At 47.5% G+C, this 14,482-nt stretch overlaps 1 protein-coding gene across 4 annotated transcripts; it reads left to right on the plus strand.

The window, feature by feature from the left end:
* The first annotated feature begins 4,937 nt into the window (after window positions 1-4,937).
* HIC1 (HIC ZBTB transcriptional repressor 1) lies at window positions 4,938-13,951 on the plus strand. 4 transcript variants are annotated; one of them, XM_073565698.1, is made up of 2 exons: window positions 4,938-5,058; window positions 9,402-13,951. In XM_073565698.1, exons 1-2 carry the CDS (start codon window positions 5,034-5,036, stop codon window positions 11,327-11,329), a joined length of 1,953 nt encoding a protein of 650 aa, XP_073421799.1. In that variant the 5' UTR covers window positions 4,938-5,033; the 3' UTR covers window positions 11,330-13,951. The 4 variants fall into 4 exon arrangements, with proteins under 4 accessions (XP_073421799.1, XP_073421798.1, XP_073421797.1 ...); XM_073565697.1 differs by lacking the exon at window positions 4,938-5,058 and adding an exon at window positions 5,954-6,097; XM_073565696.1 differs by lacking the exon at window positions 4,938-5,058 and adding an exon at window positions 8,396-8,529.
* The last annotated feature ends 531 nt before the right edge of the window (window positions 13,952-14,482 follow it).

Here is a 14,482-nt window from a genome sequence, read left to right on the forward strand (position 1 = left end):
GGGTGGCACACAGTCATCTTTGTCTCCCATAAATTTTAGGAGAAAGGGTTCCTTTTACCACTCTATGTATGCTGGAAGTGCTCCACATTGTAGTTTATGGCATTTGAATTTACAGTGGGGACAGCCATATTGCCATATGGCCAGGGGCATAGAAAATATTGGTCCCCATAGCAAAAGTTCTATTTACCCCCCCTCCAAAAAAAGAAAAAGAATAAATAAATACATAATATTTGGCGGGGTCACAGAAAATCTTATCTCACAACTTTGCAGCCATTAAGCCATTACAAAGTAATTTTCCCTCTACTGAAGCCCTAGATTCCCCTTTCATTGGACCCATACAGTATCATGCCAAAAAAGTGCAAACACAGTATGACACCCCCACAGTGAATACCTCCACAGTACCCTACACACACACGGTATGATGACCCTACTGTACACCTCCTCAAGTCCCCCGGCAAAGTATGGTGAGCCCAACACAGTATGATCGCCCAACTGTGACCCCCACACAGCCCTCAATGCAGTATAATGGGCCTACATACAGTATTATGGCTCCACACCTCACCGCACTGTATAATGGCCCCACTAGCCCTCCATACTGTATAATGGTGCACACACAACCCTCCACACAGTATGATGGACCCCACACAAACCTTCACGTTGTATAATTGTTTGCATACAGTATAATGTACCCCACATAGCCCTCAATAAAGTATAAATGCTCCCACATAACCTCTAAATATTATAATAGCCTCAACATAGTCTTCCATACAGTATAATGGGCCCCGTAATCCAACATATATTATACTTGACCCCATAATCCTCCATATAGTATCTGCACCCCATAGTCCTCCATGCAGTATAATGCACTCCCCATAGTCCTCCATACAGTATAATGCACTCCCCATAGTCCTCCATACAGTATAATTCACTCCCCATAGTCCTCCACACAGTATAATGCACTCCCTATAGTCCTCCATATAGTTTAATACATTCCCATAGCCCTCCATATACTATAATGGGCCCCATAGACCTATATACAGTATATTGTACTTTACCCCATAATTCTCTATATAGTATACTGCACCCCATAGTCCTCTATGTAGTATAATGCACTCCCCATAGTCCTCCTTACAGTATAATGCACTCCCCATAATCCTCCATACAGTATAATGTGTCCCCCACCGTCATCCACACAGTATAATTAACTCCCCATAGTTCTCCATATAGTATAATGCACTCTCCATAGTCCTCCATACAGTATAATTCACTCCCCATAGTCCTCCACACAGTATAATGCACTCCCTATAGTCCTCCATATAGTTTAATACATTCCCATAGCCCTCCATATACTATAATGGGCCCCATAGACCTATATACAGTATATTGTACCTTACCCCATAATTCTCTATATAGTATACTGCACCCCATAGTCCTCTATGTAGTATAATGCACTCCCCATAATCCTCCATACAGTATAATGTATCCCCCACCGTCATCCACACAGCATAATTAACTCCCCATAGTTCTCCATATAGTATAATGCACTCTCCATAGTCCTCCATACAGTATAATGTACACTCCATAGTCTTCCATACAGTATATTTCACTCCCCATAGTTCTCCATACAGTATTATGGCCACCACAATGTACAGCACTCACTGATTAAAAAAAAGTAATAATAATAACAATAATCACCTCCCTTCCTCATTCCCTGCTGTTTCTGTCAATGCAGCAAGCGATCTAAAGTACCACACATTTCAGAACAGTGGACGTCATCTAGTGACATCATCGTGCCCACTGCACTGAGACGTCAGGTGCTGAGGAAGAATGATGGAGGAGGATGCATGAGCCGATGATCCCTCTTTCATCATTACTTTCAACTGTATCAACAACCAGGAATGTATGCTGACAGGCAGCGCTGGCACTGTGCTCCTTGGCTCACTGGCCCCATAGCAGCCTTGCCACATCGGTGACATGCCACTGCTGAGGGTGGAAGGGAAAAGGGACCCCCATTCTTCCCATATGTGCAGGCTCCACTCTCTGGATTACTATCTGTCAGCCATTTAGAGCATTCACTTCTGCTGTACCAGAAATGCCTCAATAAGAGGTAATACTCCTTTCACTGGGAGCATAGGAGTGATTCAACGTGACAATGTGGCCCTCGGATGAGAAAAAGCTGTGCACACCTGACATAGATTGACATATACTGTCTGTGCATGTTGCATAAACCTAGATATTTGGGGTACATTTGAAAAATAAAAAAGTAGAGCGGCGCTGTGTATCCAAGATGTCAGAGTGAGACTTGAGGGTCCCTGGTTCCAAAATCTTGCATAAATATCCAAAAAAAAAAACCCACAAAAATTAGGATTCTATGGACCCATTGTTATGGATCAATAAAAGAATTGTTTTTAATTTCCTATTGTTCTGAAGTGCTGTTAGTTTTGGTTTATAGACAGAGGGGGCTGGAGTCACACGACGGTATGAAAAGACACAGGCTGATTTTCATTCAGAAAGGTGGGACGATTGTGTCCTCGCTCGTCGCCGTGCGCTGTCCGTATACTGCCCGTTTCTTACAGCAGCCTACGTTACAGATTGGCAATTGCATGAGTAAAAATCAGATGTTATTTCGTGGCTCCGTATGGCGTCCGATTATTGTCTTCTCCAATTTCTGAAAGAGTCCTTGTTGCGATCACATGTATAGTCATCATTCATCCGCACTGTCCCATAGAATAACAGGGTCTGTTTTTTTTAATGGTCAGCGCTGGGACCAAAAATCCAGTCCTGTGACTGATCCCCGATACATAGATACAATATCATTTATGCCAAACTCATGAGCACAACATTTCGGTTATTACCATGAAAAAGACTCATTGCCAGAGCCGAAACGTTGTGCCACATAGATTGTAGGACAGAACTGAGTTTTCCCCTTTTTGACGTGGGGGCTGCTGTCACTTTCTTCTGTTAGATCCATAAAATGGAAGCAGCACTGCATTCTATATCCTGCAGAGCAGTGCGGGGCTATTACTGGCCCATGGGGCAATTATTGGCCCGGGTCCCTGAACCTTTCTCAGTGTCTTGGACCAGGACTTGCTGCGGGTGTAACAATAAACAGGACTGGTAGATTTCTATCAGATCGCTCCAGTGCTGCTTCCATTGTTGCGGATTGATTGAAGAGGTTTGGTCCATATGTTGGAGGCTGTGCACACTACAGAAGTAGAGAGCGATAGATGGTCGGTAGTAACATGTTACCCCTGTAGTGCAGAACTCCCAGACATTACTACTTGTCAGGTGATGATGAGGGTCTCCCTACAGAGGGGTCTCTGCGGCACTGATACTGCGCATCTGTGGAGAGCGGCTGTCGGGACCCCCGGACCTGCCGGGAGGATCGCGCACTGACCCCCGCTGAGCGCTGCACTGGCCGGGCCGAGCGCTGCACTGGCCGGGAGGATCGCACACTGACCCCCGCTGAGCACTGCACTGGCCGGGCCGAGCGCTACACTGGCTGGGCCGAGCGCTGCACTGGCCGGGAGGATCGCGCACTGACCCCCACTGAGCACTGCACTGGCCGGGCCGAGCGCTACACTGGCTGGGCCGAGCGCTGCACTGGCCGGGCCGAGCGCTGCACTGGCCGGGAGGATCGCGCACTGACCCCCACTGAGCACTGCACTGGCCGGGCCGAGCGCTACACTGGCTGGGCCGAGCGCTGCACTGGCCGGGCCGAGCGCTACACTGGCCGGGCCGAGCGCTACACTGGCCGGGCCGAGCGCTGCACTGGCCGGGCTGAGCGCTACACTGGCCGGGCCGAGCGCTGCACTGGCCGGGCTGAGCGCTACACTGGCCGGGCCGAGCCCTACACTGGCCGGGCCAAGCGCTGCACTGACCCCCGCTGAGCACTGCACTGGCCGGGCTGAGCGCTGCACTGGCCGGGCCGAGCGCTACACTGGCCGGGCTGAGCGCTACACTGGCCGGGAGGATCGCGCACTGACCCCCGCTGAGCACTGCACTGGCCGGGCCGAGCGCTACACTGGCCGGGCTGAGCGCTACACTGGCCGGGCTGAGCGCTGCACTGGCCGGGCCGAGCGCTACACTGGCCGGGCTGAGCGCTACACTGGCCGGGCCGAGCGCTGCACTGGCCGGGCTGAGCGCTACACTGGCCGGGCCGAGCGCTGCACTGGCCGGGCTGAGCGCTACACTGGCCGGGCTGAGCCCTACACTGGCCGGGCCGAGCGCTGCACTGACCCCCGCTGAGCACTGCACTGGCCGGGCTGAGCGCTGCACTGGCCGGGCCGAGCGCTACACTGGCCGGGCCAAGCGCTACACTGGCCGGGCTGAGCGTTACACTGGCCGGGAGGATCGCGCACTGACCCCCGCTGAGGACTGCACTGGCCGGGCTGAGCGCTACACTGGCCGGGCTGAGCGCTACACTGGCCGGGCTGAGCGCTGCACTGACCCCCGCTGAGCACTGCACTGGCCGGGCTGAGCGCTGCACTGACCCCCGCTGAACACTGCACTGGCCGGGCTGAGCGCTGCACTGACCCCCGCTGAGCACTGCACTGGCCGGGCTGAGCGCTGCACTGACCCCCGCTGAGCGCTGCACTGGCCGGGCTGAGCGCTGCACTGACCCCCGCTGAGGACTGCACTGGCCGGGCTGAGCACTGCACTGGCCGGGCTGAGCGCTACACTGGCCGGGCTGAGCGCTGCACTGACCCCCGCTGAGCACTGCACTGGCCGGGCTGAGCGCTGCACTGACCCGAGCACTGCACTGGCCGGGCTGAGCACCGAGCCGCCGTCTGCCGGGCACACACCGGGCAGTGTGAGCAGAGGAGGCGCCGCACACCTCGCACAGGGTCCTCCCCGGCCCCTCACAGGGCAGAGTCTGTGCGCAGTGTGATAATAGGGCAGAGCCCGGCTGCTGAGCACAAGGTGGCAGTGTGAGAGCAGAGGAAGGAGCAGCAGGACCAGAGAGCCGGGAGGAGAGGAGCCGGGCACTACTGGCCAGGACAACACCTTCCTGGGAACATCTCCAGCGGGGAATGGGTTTCAGAGAGGACCCCCAAGGTATGCTCTCCCCTGTATGCCAGCCTGGACCACCTAATGCCATGTCATCACAGCTCGGCCCCTCTAAGCCCTGGATAGTGTGTCAGGAGCCTCTGGTGCCCACAGTCCGGGGTCGCCTTGTGCCATCCTGGGGGGATCCTGTCTCCAAGTTGTGACATCTGCCCGAGCTGCTGCCCACCTGGGGGCACTGACCCGGCACGGGGGCGAGTGCTCAGCGCTGTACACCCCTCACGGTCATTATTGGACCTTATATGTAGAGATCATTGTTCGTTATTATATCTAATACTGTTCTTATGTCCAATCAGTCCTCCAGCAAGTCAGGGGTGCATGTCACTGGCAGAGGAAGACCTGATCGCTCCAGACCCCTCTCCCGGCATCACCTCTGATGGAGGGCTCCTGAGATCGGATGGATGACACTGAATGAATGAATGAGGGTTGGCTACAGCGCATCCTACAGAACTAGTGCATGAGACTGCAGGTATGAAAGAGCTGAGCCAAGCACCCAGATTGTATGGACGAGATTGTGACTGACCGATCGTACGTAGATCGTACACAGGATGCCGCGTTATAGAGAGCTGAGCTCTGAGACTGAACCGTCTTCACGTCAGGATGGATGCGGCTCCATGTGTCCTGCTCTGGAGTGAAGTCGGGCAGATGTGGATGATGGATCTCTGGGATCTGTAGTGATCGCCCGGGCGTATTTGGCGGTAGAGAAGGGGGATCTCCCAGTATATCGCGGAGTGGGTTAATAATGTGTTGGTTCTGGTCCTGGGGGACTCCTCCATCCTATGACACCAGTAGGAAACAGAGCGCTGTCTCTTTAAGAAGCAGTTTCGCTGTGTGTGAAGTTCACGTCGGGGTCACTCGCAGTTCCTGCCCTGGATTTTACCTTGTAGTTTAATATAGCTACACATCACATGGGGCGCTAACAGCTCCGCACACAGGCTCCATTCTCCGGCCGGCGGGCGGAGGGCACTGCCACAGCCGGGGATGGTCACTCACTCAGAGATCAGCTGTGTGGACTCCACTGGGCGGCCAGGTAATGGGGTGAGGGGCGCACATCTGGGGGGACACAGGAGGCAGATGCTGCGGGCTCTGGTGGCACAGGGTGGCATCAAAGCCTCCAGAAAAGTCACAATAACTCCAGTCTGGGTGAATGAATGCAAATCGCTGCCAGTCACATCAGATCATTAATTGGTGCCCACACCTGGCAGGAGACCACGACTCATGTCACGACAGCATCACTATCATCGCAGAACCTGAGCCGACTACAGGGAACGTGACGATCACCATTGGCCGGGTGTCTGTGACTGCCACCCATGCAGGGCACAGACTGGCACAGAATCCGATGGTGCCGCCAACCGATCACCCCTCTGTGCCCATTGCAGCAGTGCCATTCGGTAAGGGGCAACCCGGCCACGGCGTGGAAGGAGTTAATGCCGGCGACCTCTCTATAAAGGCGGCAGCATATAATAATAGTAGTAGTAATACCACTAATGATGAGGATTATTCCCACGTCACCCAACTCACTACTGTTATTAGATCCATGCTATTGTGCTGCGTGTAAGTGGAATTACACGGAAATCTGGTAGGAAAATTCTGTTATAATTGTTGTGGAAATATCGGTTATTGGAAATACAAAAATCTGGGCAGAAACAAGAAAATAGAGAAAAACGATGGACTTACGAGTGATACAAATGTTAATTTATTCTTATTATATTAATTACATTATACGGTTGAAAAAAAAAGAACAAATGTTCATCTAGTTTAAGTAATCATTAGTTATTGTTACTACTACTAATAACAACAATATTAATAATTAATTTATTTTGAGCACATCAATTTGTGGCTCTAGGACAAATAAAAAAAAAAGCATTCTTATGTAAAACAAGTAATAAAAATAAACTAAACCTACATATATAGATCTTTGTACCAGTCAGACAAACGGAAAACAACAAAAAAAGACACAGATTTGTGTTTACAAATAAACTAATTGTTTAAACAATTAATGGAACAATAAAAATAGCAACAAAGTCATCGCTGGTGAAAGTCAGCTCTGGTGCAAAACTGATGAGACTTCTGTTGCAAAAAAATAAAATAATTAGAAAAGGAAGAAAAAAAAACACGAAAATACTAAATTAATATTTATGTTTTGTTAAATATTTACATCTTTAAATACTATAGGGTGGAATAAAGGGAGGACAGGTTTAATCCTGTGTGTAATTAGACCATTAAAACTTATCTCGATATGTGAACTAATAATTTTATTTATGTTAATAGCTAGAAAATTAGATTATGGTTATTGGAATTTTCATCTATATGTAAAAGTATTTTTTTTATATATTAAAGTAATTAAAATATTGTTTTAGAAAATTCTACCTAATAAAATAAAAATTATAAACTGTAATCCCGGGGTTAGATCATGGTTGTTAATAGGGTCATGAAAACTTCACCTCCACTTGATCTTTTCTTCTCACCGTCCATGTTGTGTATATTCAGGATGATGCGTATAATGTACAATTTTGTGATGTCTGAGCCCAGAAGGTGATTCTGCCTCCAATAGAGATTATTAATCGTGTATTGTTTCCCTGCATTCTCACTTTTCCTGCTTTGCTCTTCCTTACCAGATCAATAAATCAGAGCAGATTATTACTAATAGTGATCCCAGCCATAAATCCACCTGTGCACGGCAGGGGATCACACCCAACATCTACTCCCAAAGTTGGGAATCCCTCCCTATGTGTAATAATAACAAAAGAATTGGGATTAGACCTAAACTAAAACTTCTTAGCACCTAATTATAATGTGAAAGGAGCTGTGCAGGTGACAACATTTGGAGGCAAATTATTATTTTCTGGTAGCAAATTGTCAGAAACTGCAGCCAAAGCTGATGTAAAATGGGAAGCGAAGGGAATCTTCTATCATAGATGGATGGATAGATAGATAGCTAAATAGATAATTAAAAAAAAAAAAAAGATAAAGCAGCACTGATTAGAGAGCAGCTGCAAGATAGGTAGATAAATAGACTTGATAAAGGTCCTGTGTAAAAGGACCGAAATGTCGCTGCCACATGGACTCATAAAAGTCCCCATTTTTGCACAGTTTATTGCATTTCTTATTAGATAGCGCTAGGACACAGACATGTTCATGTATAAGGTGGGGAGGGGACAAATGGGTATAAGTGAGATATTTCTGTGAGGGGATCACCTGTCAGACTACAGGAAGGTGGAGTGATGTGAAGCTGCTGGTTCCTCATCTGAGCTGATGATGTCATTGTATTAATGCCTACGAGGGATTGTAGCCACCCCCAGCCCCACATGTGCAGGGGATAAAAGCAGTATGTATAGGAGATCAGGTGGCACAAGGCATAGGACACCATGATGAGGAGGAAAGGTTGGGAAGCTCCGCGATTACTTTCTACCACTGACAGCAGAGTCTCTGTCATTCTGCATGCTGCCTCCTCTCAGCCAGGTACTCCACTCCTGCCCCCACTCATGCCTATGTCCGACCCTCATTTCCTCCTGATTGCCTCTTGCTCTTCAGCGGGATTATGTCGGGTACACACAGGCAATGCTCCTTCCAAGCGAAAGCAATCTGACAAGAGTTAAAAGATCGCACTAAGTCGGGGGGCGCAGCTGCAGATATACCTGTCTGCGGTGCGATGTTTTTGGTTTTTTTTTTAACTCTGTCATTTCCAGAGGGGAGAGCGCAGATACAGATGAAGGCTGCGATACGCACACAGATGCACGCACATATATCGCACTGTGTGACGGGGGGCTACACTTTGGCAGTGGTGGTTGTGTCAGGATGGCTTGCAGTGTTGTGCTGTCCTGTATCAGGAGCATTGCACACATGATTCAGCCATTTATAAGGAATGCCAGCTAACGTTGCCCGTTACATCGTGTCTGGGGTGCGGGTAAAATATGGGCAGGGTGTTAGTTTGAGCCCTTGCCTTTCCTGGGCACAAGATCACTCTTTATTACCTTATTGTGCAGGAAATTAATACTGGAGATAAATATTCGGGGATACATTGTGAAATACATATATTAATCACTCTGGTTACATATATTATATAACCTATTTTTACACTAGAATTGTGGGACTACAAGTTTCAGCACAACCTCCCTTAGCGTTTGAGTCCTGATGTTCTAGTATTTGCTCCTATGGTTTAACCATTAGGATCAGTGCAGAAACCTAATGAGAACTTTGCCCACTTTACTAAACCCTGGCCTCCCTGTCCATCTGTCTCATGCTTAGTAATGCCCACAGCTGAGTCTCATGCTTAGTAACCAGGTAATGGGCACAGCTGAGTGACTAATGATGCCTTGTCTGTGTTTCTGAAGGTGGACAACTGAACACGATGCTGGATGCCATGGAGGTACCAAGTCATTCCAGACAACTTCTCCTGCAGCTCAACAGCCAGAGGACTAAAGGCTTCCTGTGCGATGTGATCATTGTGGTACAGAACGCCCTGTTCAGGGCACATAAGAACATTTTAGCTGCTAGCAGTGTCTACTTGAAATCACTGGTTGTCCACGATAACTTGATCAACCTCGACCACGAAATGGTGAGCCCCAGCATCTTCAGAATTATCCTAGACTTCATTTACACAGGAAGATTGGGAGATGGTGAGCCAACTAGTGAGCAGCTCTTTGGGGCTGTGCTGGCAGCTGCCAGCTACCTTCAGATTGCTGACTTGGTATCTCTATGCAAGAAGAAGCTGAAGAGAAATGGAAAATACTGCCATGTAAGGACAGCAGGTTACCCAGGTTATGGGAGCCTTGGAAGGGGGCTGAGAGCCACAACCCCTGTCATCCAATCATGTTTTAATTCAACTCCAAGATCAGTAGATATACCACCTGGAGAACCAGTGAACCCCATTAACACACATTGTGGAGAGCTTTATGCCTCTATATCTCAGGCGAACCAGTTACACCAGCATGGGCTGTGCCCACCAGAAAGGCATTGCTCTCCCTTGTGTGGACTAGACCTTTCTAAGAAAAGCCCAAGCCGACCATCTAATCAGCTCCATTCAGATGGACCTGAAACCAGGGATCCTCCCATACCAGGCAGACCAGACAGCCCTCCAATTAGTGCCAGTGTTCTGACCAACAGCAACTCTTACAAAGATCAAAACCATGGGTATCCAAAGCTGGCCAGCACCCCAACAGTCCCACATCCTGAACCCTTTAGAAACACCATTTCCAACAGTCACCTTAGGAATGAGAGTCGGGATATGATGTTTGACTGGATGAAGCCTGAGCCAATTGGAAATTATGTGGATGAAAGTGATCGAGAAAAAGACTTGGACAGAGAGGAGAAAGGGGAGAGTTCCCCTTTATCTCAGCAGCCTAGATATCCCAGCATTGAGAGTAATGAGCCAGACGATGATAAAAGTACCAGCGAGGAGACTGGCAGCAGTGGGGATCCCTCTCCTTCTTCCAACCTCGAGAGATACCATTGTAACCACCTGTATGATCCAGAGAGCTATGGAGACAACCTGTATGTTTGTATTCCCTGTGGGAAAGGTTTCCCTAGCAGTGAGCAACTCAATGCCCATGTGGAAGCTCACAATGAAGATGAACTGTACCACAAGGATATCATGGAGCCCCCAGTGCCTTTTCTAGAAAAGACCAGTCAAAGTTTGGGGGACATAATCAGGCCCTATAGGTGCTCCTCCTGTGAAAAGTCCTACAAAGACCCAGCCACCTTACGTCAGCATGAGAAGACTCACTGGCTCACTCGTCCTTACCCATGTAGTATTTGCGGAAAGAAGTTCACCCAAAGAGGAACAATGACCCGTCACATGAGAAGCCACCTTGGGCTCAAACCATTTGCCTGTGATGCTTGTGGGATGCGTTTCACCAGACAATATCGTCTGACAGAGCACATGAGGATCCATTCTGGGGAAAAACCCTATGAATGTCAAGTATGTGGGGGGAAGTTTGCTCAGCAGAGAAACCTCATTAGCCACATGAAAATGCACACCACTGGACCAGATGGAAAGCCCAAGCTGGATTTTCCTGACAGTGTCTATGCTATGGCCAAGTTCACTGCAGATCATCTAGGCCTAAAACAAGAGAAAGCAGCTGAAATCCTGTCCCAGACCTCACACTTTCTCAATGATCCAAAAACTATAGAGAGCCTATACCCTTTGGCTAAATTCACAGCAGAACAGTTTGGACTAACCCAAGAAAAGGCTGCTGAGGTCTTAACCCAAAGTCAGCTCCTGGGCACTGATAGGATCATTGAAAGGTTCTCTTCTCCATAACAACCTCATTTACTTCTGGGGCTAAAAATCAAAAGTGACTCAGTAGCAAAAGCATGCACCACTATGGACCATACAGACAATATTTTTCCCCAGTGATCACCCTGCAATGCCCATTGCTTGGCTGCAGATTCTGGGCTTCCAAACAATGATTGCCAAAGACTAAAGTGGCAGCTTGATCCCATGAATCACTGGACCAGGCAGAGTTGTCATATTGGGGAAGCACTTTCAGAGGGACCTGTGCAAAGGCTCTGGTGCACTATCCCACAGGAACCAGAAAAGAAAATCCCTCCGCCATGTAGACAACCTTTCCTCTGCCCAAGGTAGTGGTGAGAGTTGCTGCTTATTGACCTATGAATGGTGGACGTTTATATAAAATATTGTATTTTCTTGTATTGTAAGGACAATCAGATGCAGAAATCAGTATTTCCCAAATGTACAGTAGCTATGCAATATTGAATGCCCTGTAAAGATGTGAAGAGGCTTTCCCAGGATCACTAGGCAGACTAACAGCAATGTGCATATTAGCTGCCCTTGACTTGCATTAGTGACAATGGATTGGGGATGTTTAGAACAAGTTGTGCTTCATCTGCAATGCTAATTACTCTATGAAATATGTTGGTAAAAGACCCTGACACTGACTTCCTATGAGTGCAGAGCATCCACAGATGACTCTAGTCTTCATGTGTCCCATTTCTGAAGAACAAACATGACTCAACAGTCTGGATGTTGTGCAATCACAACGCCTTCACTGAGCCACAACAATGCATTTCAGATCCTGAGCCAACCATCCCCAGTCTACTGTCACTAGAAGCCAGGAGACAAGTAGCTCATGTCTGCCAAGTGATGGGGAGCACAATGATCCTGTGACATGGGATGTGGCACTTCATGATAGACCATAGCCATAATGGCCACCTGAAGCAGAGCAGAGAGGGATGTTGCCTGCCAGGTTAGGGTACTGTGAATTGCCACATAGGCCCACTCACACCCACTATAGATGTGAAGTGTGGGTGTTTTCTTCCTAGAAATGACACCTCCCTTCCCAGTCATTATTTCCCAACTCTTCCTCACCCCCACATTATTGGGGGACCAAAGCAACCAGGCTCTGGGTGCGTGTGTGATGCGGGAATACTGATTTGTGCTGTCTGCACAGTGTATATGAATATTTTTGTATTGTAATGAGGTCTCTTGGAGACCATTGTGCCTTAACCATTATACCACTTGGTGCCTAGTATGTTGTAAGACCAGCAATCCTCCAGTTGAGCAGGAGTTAACTTCTCCTGCGGAGCTTTACAGCAATAAGCTCAGGTTTCCAGAATCAGGAGCTGAGCATCTATGCTTTATTACATGTGCAATCCCCCATTGCCTCCACAACCCTAACCCCACTCCAAAGATATTATTACATTGGAGCAGTATCAAAACCAAATCAACCCCAACCTTCTTGGTACAGTGCCTTATGCCGAGACCAAAGCCTGCTCTCCTGTCAGAGCCAACACAATAACCACTAATGGGAGGGGGGCAAAGACTGTTTATGTGCTAGTTAACGTTCTGACTGTAGATAGGCAATCATCCAATGTATTATATTATTATGTGCCAACTGTGAAGATGTGGGTACCTGCATATGTCTATAATAACGAGAGGCTCACAATCCATGGCATTACACAGAAGTCCTCCCACAGCTGCTGAGCTGACATTGGTTTTCTGTCTTTGGTGTCTTGTTCTCACAGATCACAGTGTGAAGCCTACTAGGATGGCGGACTATGCTTTGTATTATACAGTCAGTCACTGTGTCACATATTGATGAATGTTATACTGGTGATGAACAGAGACCACAAAACGAGATCACAATCTGAAATAAACATATGAATACCACACTGTGTCAGATATGCTTATGTATGATGTCTCCTTAGGCATCACCTCCTGTAGACAGCTCATTACCTTCTTCTCAAAGACAGAGGTCAATATAAGAGTTAATAAAGTTCCAGGACTGTATGACCCTTGGACAGTGTCACCATGTTCTGCTCCTGCTTCACCTGTAACCAATTGCTGGAACATGTCAGTGGTTGTATGTTACTTACTTGTTGCAGCTGGGAGAAGCCAGAGCAGATCATCCTTGATCCATCAGTCCATGTATCTTCTGAGGGCTCACTTGGACTTATCTAACTTTATCCAGTTGCCTTAAGGAAAATCATTTAGACTGTGCTTCATAACAGTATGGCCATCATTTCAAGGGGAATAACACCAAAGCCATCATGTCCATAATTGCTGCATGACTTGTCAGAGATCATTGAGTTTTTACAAAGTGGCAGTTTATACAACCAGGGTCTCTTCAAGTTAGCTTTATACCTTTGAAAACTTTTGTATAAAAACAACAAATAGGAATATTGCCATGATTTTCTGATGCTAAAATAAAATATACACAACATATATATGACAACCATTTATTTTTTTTTTTACCTTTTAATTTGTATAAAACAAACTCTCCTAGTTATTATTTATAAAAAAAAATATATTGCCACATTTCTGGCATTCTTTACATTTTCTTGTCTGTGCCATATGTGGTATCTAAGGTTTATTATATTGTCATGTACTGAAATGGTGACGTTAACAATAAGCCTTCAAGAACATCGTGTAAGTTTCCAGATCATGAAGACCCTTAGGCTATGTGCACACGCTGCGGATTGGTCTGCGGATTTGTATCTGCGGAACCGCAGGTAAAATAACCTGCGGTTTGCCACCTGGACAATGGTGGAGATGGTAAACCGCAGCAGAATCCACAGAAAAGAAGCGACATGTCATTTCTTTCTGCGGATTCAAAACCGCAGCTTTTCCGCAGTTAAAAATCTGCAGCATGTGCACAGCAGATTGTAAATCACAGACTTTCATGCTACTGTACACTGTCTGCAGAACTGCTGCAGATCCGCAGCAAAAACCGCAGTGTGTGCACATAGCCTCATTCAGACGTCTCATTGATATTGTATGCAAAAAAAAAAAAAATCCAAACCATGTGTTGATTGTGATTTTTCATGCACCCACAGACTAGTATGGGTGATTTTGATCAATTTCTCAGATCATAAAAGTGGACATGTCCCTGTGATTATTTTGTGGGCGCACAACCAACGAAAAAATCATGACTTGTGAACAGCCCCATAGAGT

This window comes from Dendrobates tinctorius, unplaced genomic scaffold, assembly GCF_039654945.1.
Source record: "Dendrobates tinctorius isolate UK_male_01 unplaced genomic scaffold, ASM3965494v1 ptg000016l, whole genome shotgun sequence".
Classification (NCBI taxonomy): Eukaryota; Metazoa; Chordata; class Amphibia; order Anura; family Dendrobatidae; genus Dendrobates; species Dendrobates tinctorius.

Excerpts from the sequence above, each read along its gene's own strand:
- HIC1 (XM_073565696.1), top strand. The coding sequence starts at position 8,436 with ATGATGAGGAGGAAAGGTTGGGAAGCTCCGCGATTACTTTCTACCACT. Across the intron at positions 8,530-9,401 it reads TGCTGCCTCCTCTCAGCCAG|GTGGACAACTGAACACGATG; the intron begins GTACTCCACTCC and ends GTGTTTCTGAAG.